Genomic DNA, 10148 nt, shown 5'->3' on the forward strand with positions numbered 1-10148 from the left:
GGAAACAGAGGGGGTTGATAACCCATGGTAACCTCGAAGGGTGAAAGACCGGTGGCAGAGGCGGTGAGGGAGTTGTGGGCGTACTCTATCCAGGGCAGATGTTTAGCCCAGGATGATGGATGTTGAGCAGCCACACAACGAAGGGTTGCTTCGAGGTTTTGATTGGCTCTTTCTGTTTGACCGTTGGTCTGGCAGAACAGAAACCCTTCCAAACACGGGAAGTAAACTGTGGGCCTCTATCAGATACGATGTCCACAGGTATTCCATGGGGACGGAATACATGTTGGACTAGGAGGTCCGCTGTCTCACTGGCAGACGGTAATTTTGGTAATGCTATATAGTGGACAGATTTAGAGAATCTGTCCACAATGGTAAGTATAGTATCATTACCTTCAGACTTGGGTAGGCCGGTGACAAAATCCATGGCAATGTGGGACCAGGGACGGCTGGGAACTGGGAGGGGTAGCAGCAGCCCCGAAGGGGACTGATGGGAGGCTTTGCCCCGAGCACAGGTTGAACAGGCTGCCACAAAAGCCCGAACGTCAGTTTCCATTGAAGGCCACCAAAAATGTCTCCTAAGCAGCGTCAACGTGCGTCTCATCCCAGGGTGACCAGCAAAACGGGAGGTGTGAATCCACTGCAACACCTGAGACCGGACCGTCTCGGGAACAAAGAGTAGGTTGGGAGGTCCATCACCCGGTCCCGGGTCCGTGGCAAGTGCAGTCTTCACAAGAGACTCGATCTCCCACTGAACAGCCGCCACGACGCATGAGGAAGGCAGGACTGCCTCAGGCTCGCTGGTCTCCGAAGGGTCAGCAAACTGGCGGGACAAAGCATCTGGTTTAACATTTCTTGACCCCGGTCTGTATGTAAGAATAAAGTTAAACCTACTAAAAAACAGGGCCCATCTGGCTTGGCGTGAGTTGAGTCTCTTAGTGGCTTGGATGTAAGCCAAGTTTTTGTGGTCAGTCCAGACCACAAACGGCAATTCAGCTCCATCCAGCCAGTGCCGCCATTCTTCCAGTGCAAGCTTGACCGCCAGCAGTTCCCGGTTTCCAACGTCGTAATTCCGTTCTGTGGGTGACAATTTCTTGGAGAAAAAAGCACAGGGGTGAAGCCTTTGGTCAGTGGGGGAGCGCTGGGAGAGGACTGCTCCCACACCTGAGTCCGACGCGTCCACCTCCACAACAAACTGCAGAGAGGTATTGGGGTGTATCAACACGGGGGAGGTGGAAAACAGTTCCTTCAAAACCCCTACCGCCTGCTCCGCCTCAGGGGACCACCGAAAAGGGTATTTAGGAGATGTGAGTCTTGTAAGGGGTGCCACCACTCTACTAAAACCCTTAATGAATCTACGGTAGAAGTTAGCAAAGCCCAAAAATCGTTGAAGTTGCTTACGGGTGGTGGGTGTGGGCCATTCCGTCACTGCCCGGATCTTCTCGGGGTCCGCCTTCACCTGCCCGCTCTCAATTATGAATCCAAGGAACGATGTAGACTGTTTGTGGAACTCACACTTCTCTGCCTTGACGTACAGCTTGTTCTCCAAGAGCCGTTGAAGGACTTGACGGACGTGTGACTCATGCTCCTCGGGTGACTTGGAAAAAACAAGAATATCATCCAGGTATACAAAGACAAAACGGTTCAAAAAATCCCTAAGAACATCGTTCACCATGGCTTGGAAAACCGCAGGGGCATTTGAAAGCCCAAAGGGCATGACCAAATACTCAAAATGTCCCAGTGGAGTGTTGAAAGCGGTTTTCCACTCATCTCCCTTTCGGATTCGGACAAGGTGATAAGCATTCCTGAGGTCGAGCTTGGAAAACACTGTGGCGCCATGCAGAGGTTCAAAAGCTGAGTTGATGAGTGGAAGGGGATACTTGTTTTTAACAGTTATGTTGTTTAAACCCCTGAAATCGATACAGGGGCGTAACGACTTGTCCTTCTTTTCCACGAAAAAGAAACCTGCACCCAAAGGAGACGACGAGGGACGGATTATGCCCGAGACCAGAGAATCACCAATGTACTGCTCCATTGCCTTTCTTTCCGGTCGGGACAGATTGTATAACCGACTAGAGGGCAAGGGAGCACCAGGGAGCAGTTCAATAGGGCAATCATAAGGCCTATGTGGTGGTAGAGACAGAGCCTTGTCCTTACTGAAAACCTCCGCTAAGTCATGGTATTCTTTGGGGACAGATGACAGATCAAGAGGAGCTGAGGGAGGAGTTGGGTTACACTTAGTGGGGGGAACCGCTGACCTCAGGCACTCGGAATGGCAGTTAGTGCTCCAACTGAGAATGGTGTGACGTGTCCAATCAATTTGTGGGTTGTGAAGAGCCAACCAGGGGAAGCCAAGGATTAGGGAGGTAGCTGAGCCAGACATAACTCTTAGCTGAATGCTTTCACAATGATTGCCAGAAATCACTAGGGAAACGGGGGTGGTTTGATGAGTTATCTCCGCGAGGAGGCGCCCATCAAGGGCTGTGACCCGGATGGGGGTAGGTAGTGGCTCCATGGGGATACGAGCTTGTGTAACGAACTGGTGGCTAATAAAGTTATCTTCTGCACCTGAGTCTATGAGAGCTGAGAGTGGCAGGGAATGACTCTGGAAACGTAAGGTTACAGGTACTTGTAATCGGGGAATGATGGGTTCAGGATCTAACTCTGGGCTCGCAAGTAGACCCACCGTTACGAGCGAGCCTTGTCTTTTGGCCGCTTAGGGCATGTAGCCAGAATGTGTGTGGCGTCTCCACAGTACAGGCACTCACCCGCCTGGAGGCGCCGTTGCCGCTCAGCTGGAGGTAGTCGAGCTCGACCCACTTGCATAGGTTCCTCCTCTGTGCTCGGGATGGAATCAGGAACAAGAAGCTGCCGACTCCGGAGAGGCGAGACTCGAGTGGTTGAAGGCTGGGGAACTCGTCCTCCTAGATGTGGCCGATCGCCTCTCTCCCGACGCCTCTCCCGCAACCGATTGTCTAGCTTGATGGACAGGGAAACGAGAGAATGTAAATCATGTGGCTCATCACGAGCAGCCAGTTCATCCTTAATGGCTTCATTCAAACCGTTTAGAAATGCTCCTTGAAGTGCCACATTGTTCCACTTGGAGTCCGCTGCCAACGTCCAGAACTCAATAGAGTACTCTGCCACACTGTTAGAACCCTGCCTCAAATTAAAAGGTATCTTGGAGGAATTACCCACATGGTCAGGATGGTCAAAAACAGTCTTCAATTTAGCAGAGAAATCAGCAAAAGTCAATCCAGTCAAAGTTTGATCTGAGCACACAGCCTCAGCCCAAACCAGAGCTTTCCCTCTTAACAGCCCCAGAACATAATGTACCTTAGATGAATCAGTAGAAAACGACAGTGGTCTCTGCCGAAAAATCAAGTCACACTGAAGCAAAAATCCCCGGCACTTGTCCAATTCTCCATTGAACGGTTCAGGCGACGTGACAGGGGGTTCCCGACGGAACGAAGCCTGCCTAGTGTCCGAGGAAACAACTTGGGGTGCATCAAACTGGGGGTCAGAGAGAGATGGAGAACTGATAACAGACAATTTAGAGACGTGTGTAGTTAACTGAGTCACCTGGTTCAGCAGTTGATGATTATCTTCCACAAGAGTCCGAATCAACTGGTCATGCTGTCCTAGCAACGTTCTTTGAGCCTGGATAGCTTGTTGGAAGCTGTCTTTGTTTGCCCCGTGCTGTTTCTCTGTTGGGTCCATGGCCAGATCGTTCTGTTATGGCTACGGTTCAACCCAGCACTCAGAGAAACCAACACGACAAAGGGAGTGGAAGAAACAAAAATGTTTTAATAAAAGTTCAAATTGTCTTAGTCCAAAAACAACTGACGTAAAGGAACAGAGTGGGCTAGTCGGCTCCGGAGGAAGGAGAGGCTGAGGCAGGCAGGCAGGCAGGCAGGCAGGCAGGCAGGCAGGCAGGCAGACCGACCGGCAGGAAGGCAGGCAGGTTGGAGGTATGTCCGAACTGAAGACAAAACAAACGACAGGTAAAGGAGAGTGGAGAGCCAGGCTGAAGACAAAGACAAAATAACTTTACTGGTGAGCCAAGTTACCGCTCTGGTAAGAACAACGATCTGGCACCGGTGGAGAGCCATGCCCAGGAATAAGTAGTGCAGGTTGATGAGAGAATAGGATGCAGCTGCGTAGGCAGGAATCACTGGAAACAACCCGCAGCTGCACAGGAGAGGCAGATCCTGAGCACGCCCCCTGCTCCACTCCAGACACACCCACATAAAGGGGACAAACACACATACAACAGAAAAAGAGGGGACAAAACAAGGAGGAAGGGAAACAGAAAAGGGAGAGACAAGCTGCCCACATAACAATAACCCATAGAAAACCAAGATATTGCAAAGTTGTTTAGGAGCTAGGAGCATGGCCGCCCTATCTATCAGCGCCATCTATGTCCTGAATACTGTTTGGGGCAAATCCAACACAACACATCACTGAGTACAGCTCTTCATATTTTCAAGCATGGTGGTGGCTGCATCATGTTATTGGTATGCTTGTCATCAGCAAGGACTAGTGAGTTATTTAGGATAAAAATAAACGAAATAGAGCTAAGTAGAAGCAAAATCCTAGCGGAAAACCTGGTTCAGTCTGCTTTCCAATGGACAATGGAAGTCAAATGCACCTTTCAGCAGGACAATAACTTAAAACACACCGGAGTTGCTTACCAAGATGACATTGAATGTTCCTGAGTGGCCTTGTTACTGTTTTGACTTAAATTAGTTTGAAAATCTATGGCAACACTTGAAAATGGCTGTATAGCAATGATCAACACCCAACTTGACAGAGCTTGAAGAATTTAAAAATAATAATGTGGCAGTATTGTACAATCCAGGTGTGCAAAGATCTTAGAGACTTACCTAGAAAGACTCACAGCTGTAATCACTGCCAAAGGTGATTCTAACATGTATTGACTCAGAGGTGTGAATACTTATGTAAATAGATAATTCATTTTTAATAAATGTGCAAAAATGTCAAAAACATGTTTTCACTTTGTCATTATGGGGTGATGTGTGTAGATGGGTGAAAAATTTTTTTTTTATCCATTTTGAATTCAGGCTGTAACACAACACAATGTGGAATAAGTCAAGAGGTATGAATACTTTCTGAAGGCACTGTATGTTTAGTAAGCAAAGCTATCAAAAGCTGACTCATTCCAATAACTGATTTAGCCAATGGTTTGGGGGTTATTTATGGTTTATGTTCATTATGTCTTCCAGATATGGCATCCCCCTGCAGTCTCCTGTCTGAAGAGCAGTTCCAGTGCTCTGTATGTCTGGATGTGTTCACTGATCCAGTCTCCATCCCGTGTGGACACAACTTCTGCAAGGCCTGTATCAATGGATACTGGGATAACACGGACCTGTGCCAGTGTCCCCTGTGTAAGCAGATATTCCACAGAAGACCTGAACCAGATGTCAACAGAACACTCAGAGGCGTTGCAGATCATTTTAAGGAATTGAGAGTGAGAGACAGAGAGGATTCCTCTGCAGAGCCTGGAGAAGTGGTCTGTGATGTCTGCACTGGCAGGAAGCGCAAGGCTCTGAAGTCCTGCCTAGTTTGTCTGACTTCGTACTGTGAGACTCATCTGGAGCCTCATCAGATAGCCCCAGCCCTGAAGAGACACCAACTGATCGACCCTGTAAAGAACCTTGAAGACAGGATTTGTAAGAAGCACAACAAACTCCTCGAGCTGTTCTGTAGGACTGACCAGACATGTGTGTGTCAGTTCTGCTCTGAGACTGACCACAAGGCTCACAACACCGTACCTCTGGAAGAAGAATGTGACCAAAGGATGGCTCAGCTTGGGAAGACAGAGGTAAAAGTGAAACAGATGATTCAGGAGCGACTGCAGAAGGTTAAGGAGATCGAACACTCAGTAGATCTCAGCAAGAGACACACTGAGAAGGAGATATCTGACAAAGTGCAGGTTTTCACCGCTCTAGTTCACTCCATTGAGAAATGTAAGGCTGAGCTCATTGGTGTGGTTGAGCAGAAGCAAGAAGCTGCAGATAGGTGGGCTGAAGGTCTCATTAAAGAACTGGAGCAAGAAATCACTGAGCTGAAGAGGATAAGCTCTGAGCTGGGGCAGCTCCTACACACCAAGGACCATCAACTCCTTCAGAGCATCCCATCCTGGTGTCTCACAGTAAAGACCAAGGACTGGTCTGAGATCAGTGTTCAAAGCCACCTGCCCATGGGGTACATGAAGAAAGCTGTATCTCAGCTGGAGGACAAACTGACGAGTGAGGTAAAGAGATTTCATAATGAGATGGAGAATGAGCTGAAGAAGTTGTCTGAAGCTGAGATTAAGATTATTCAGCAGTATGCTGTGGATGTGACTCTGGACCCTGATACAGCATATCCTGAACTAATCCTGTCGGTGGATGGGAAACAAGTGAGGTGTGGGGACCAATCACAGAATCTCTCTAAGAACCCAAAGAGGTTTACTTATATGTACAGCGTCCTGGGAAAGGAGGGTTTCTCCTCAGGGAAATCTTACTATGAGGTAGAAGTGAAGGGGAAGACTGAATGGGATTTAGGAGTGGCCACTGAGTCGATCAATAGGCAGGGGTGGTTACCACTGAGTCCTGAGGATGGACTCTGGACTTTGGGGCTGAGTACAAATAATGACTATGAGGCTAATGACTCCAAAGTACTCCTGCACCTGAAAAAGAAGCCCCAGAAGGTGGGGGTGTTTGTGGATTATGAGGAGGGTCGGGTCTCCATTTGTGATGTCGATGTCACTGCCAGATCTCACATCTGCTCTTTCACTGGCTACAAATTCACTGAGAAACTCTATCCATACTTCCACTGTGGATATCCTGATGGTGAAAGAAACATAGCCCCACTGGTCATCTCTCCTGTCAGTCAGATGACTGGCCCAGTGCTAGGGATGTCAGTCAATTAAAAACATTTGTTGCTTTGTTTTTTTCCTATTAGGATGAAGATGCAGAGACTTAGTAATTCTGTTCTTTATTCTTGTGTATTTTGTGTAAAGTAAAGATACCTTAATAGAAAATTACTCAAGTAAAAAGTGAAAGTCACCCAGTAAAATACTACTTAAGTAAAAGTCTACAAGTATTTGGTTTTAAATATACTTAAGTATCAAAAGTGAATGTAATTGCTAACATACACGTAAGTATCAAAAGTGAAATTATAAATCATTTAAAATTCCTTATGTTAAGCAAACCAGACGTCACCAATTTCTTATGTTTTTTAATTTACGGATAGCTACGGGCACACAAACACTCAGACGTAATTTTACAAACGAAGCATTTGTGTTTAGTGAGTCCGCCAAATCAGATGCAGTAGGGATGACCAGGGATGTTTTCTTGATAAGTGTGTGTATTTGACCATTTTCCTGTCCTGCTAAGCATTCAAAATGTAACGAGTACTTTTGGGTGTCAAGGAAAATGTATGGACTAAAAAGTACATTATTTTCTTTAGAATGTAGTAAAGTAAAATAAAAGTAGTCAAAAATATAAATAGTAAAGTACAGATACCCCCAAAAAACTACTTAAGTAGTAGTTTAAAGTATTTTTACTTAAGTACTTTACACCACTGTATAGTAGCTAATCGGCTGGTATGAATGTATGAATGCAACTGTTTCTCTAATTTTTCTTGTGAAAATAAAGAAGAAGTACTTCCCTAAACTTTGTGTGTTGATCTGTCTCTGTATGTTGGATGGATGGCTGTATAGGAAAATGCCAAAAGAGTGTGGGTAACAGCATTCCTGGCATTGTTAATTGAACTGAGCCGATCTGGTCTGACAGGAACAACAAGCAGGTGTGTGTTCCAGCAAACACCTTTTCACATCCAGTAATTCAGGCAGACGATTTGGATACATTTTGTGATGAGATGCAGGGAAACTTAAATCTGTTCTACCTAATTTCTACCAGCATGTTAAATGTGCAACCAGAGGATAAAAAACTCTAGACCACCTTTACTCCACACACAGAGACGCATACAAAGCTATCCCTCGCCCTCCATTTGGAAAATCTGACCATAATTCTATCCTCCTGATTCCTGCTCATAAGCAAAAACTAAAGCAGGAAGCACCAGTGACTCAGTTAATAAGGAAGTGGTCAGATGACGCATATGCTAAGCTACGGGACTGTTTTGCTAGCACAGACTGGAAAATGTTCCGGGATTCTTCCGATGGCATTGAGGAGTACACCACATCAGTCACTGGCTTCATCAGTAAGTGCATCGATGACGTCATCCCCACAGTGACCCCAACCAGAAGTTATGGATGACAGGTAACATCCGCACTGAGCTAAAGGGTAGAACTGCCGCTTTCAAGGAGCGGGACTCTAACCCAGACGGTTATAAGAAATCCCACTATGCCCTCTGACGAACCATCAAACAGACAAAGAGTCAATACAGGACTAAGATTGAATCGTACCACACCGGCTCCGACGCTCGTCGGATGTGGCAGGGCTTGCAAAATATTACAGACTACAAAGGGAAGCACAGCCGCGAGCTGCCCAGTGACACGAGCCTACCCGTTGAGCTAAATCACTTCTATGCTCGCTTCGAGGAAAGCAACACCGAAGCATGCATGAGAGCATCAGCTGTTCCGGAAGACTATGTGATCACGCTGATGCAAAGTCTATTGCACCCCACACTGCCCTTTCCCACCTGGACAAGAGGTACACCTATGTGAGAATGCTATTCATTGACTACAGCTCAGCGTTCAACACCATAGTGCCCTCAAAGCTCATCACTAAGCTAAGGACCCTGGGACTAAACACCTCCTTCTGCAACTGGATCCTGGACTCCCTGACGGGCCGCCTCCAGGTGGTAAGGGTAGGTAACAACACATATGCCACGCTGATCCTCAACACTGGGGCCCCTCAGTGGTGCGTGCTCAGTCCCCTTCTGTACTCCCTGTTCACCCATGACTGCATGGCCAGGCACGATTCCAACACCATCATTAAGTTTGCCGACGACACAACAGTGGTAGGCCTGATCACAGACAATGATGAGACAGCCTATAGGGAGGAGGTCAGAGACCTGGCTGTGTGGTGCCAGGTAAACAACCTCTCCCTCAACGTGATCAAGACAAAGGAGATGATTGTGGACTACAGGAAAAAAAGAGGACTGAGCACGCCCCCATTCTCATCGACGGGCCTCTAGTGGAACAGGTTGAGCGCTTCAAGTTCCTTGGTATCCACATCACCAACAAACTATCATGGTCCAAACACACCAAGACAGTCATGAAGAGGGCACGACAAAGCCTATTCCCCCTCAGGAGACTGAAATGATTTGGCATGGGTCCTCAGATCCTCAAAAAGTTATACAGCTGCACCATCGAGAGCATCCTGACTGGTTGCATCACTGCCTGGTATGGCAACTGCTCGGCCTCTGACTGCAAGGCACTACAGAGGGCAGTGCGTACGGCCCAGTACATCACTGGGGCAAAGCTGCCTGCCATCCAGGACCTCTATACCAGGCGGTGTCAGAGGACGGCCCTAAAAATTGTCAAAGACTCCAGCCACCCTAGTCATGGACTGTTCTCTCTGCTACCGCACGGCAAGCGGTACCGGAGCACCAAGTCTAGGTCCAAAAGGCTTCTTAACAGCTTCTACCCCCAAGCCATAAGACTCCTGAACAGCTAATCATGGCTACCCGGACTATCTGCAATGTCCCCCCCACCCACCCCCTCTTTTACGCTGCTCCTACTCTGTTTATTATCTATGCATAGTCACTTTAACTCTATCCACATGTACATATTACCTCAATTATCTCGACTAACCGGTGCCCCCGCACATTGACTCTGTAACGGTACCCCCTGTATATAGCCTCCCTACTGTTATTTTCTTTTACTGCTGCTTTTTTATGATTTATTTATTTTTTACTTAACACTTTTTTTCTTAAAACTGGATTGTTGGTTAAGGGCTTGTAAGTAAGCATTTCACTGTAATGTCTACACCTGTTGTCTTCGGCGCATGTGGCAAATAAAATTTGATTTGATTTGATAGGCCTATGTGATTTATTTAATGTAGATTCTGAGCTCTTTTTCATAACATGATAATCTCAGCTCATATTCATGTACTGCATGTACTGCAAACCTGGTTCAAATGTACATTTGTTCTTTCAAATACTTGAGGTGCATTTTA

General features: G+C 47.0%; 1 protein-coding gene across 1 annotated transcript; it reads left to right on the forward strand.

The window, feature by feature from the left end:
• Positions 1 to 5245: 5245 nt before the first annotated feature.
• Positions 5246 to 6934, forward strand: LOC311130350 (E3 ubiquitin-protein ligase TRIM39-like; the record flags this gene model as incomplete). Its single annotated transcript, XM_084163074.1, has 1 exon — positions 5246 to 6934. The coding sequence occupies one exon, from the start codon at positions 5246 to 5248 to the stop codon at positions 6932 to 6934; it is 1689 nt and encodes a 562-aa protein (XP_084019200.1).
• Positions 6935 to 10148: the final 3214 nt, after the last annotated feature.

The sequence above is a fragment of the Coregonus lavaretus genome (assembly GCF_964263955.1).
Source record: "Coregonus lavaretus genome assembly, chromosome: 6".
Classification (NCBI taxonomy): domain Eukaryota; kingdom Metazoa; phylum Chordata; class Actinopteri; order Salmoniformes; family Salmonidae; genus Coregonus; species Coregonus lavaretus.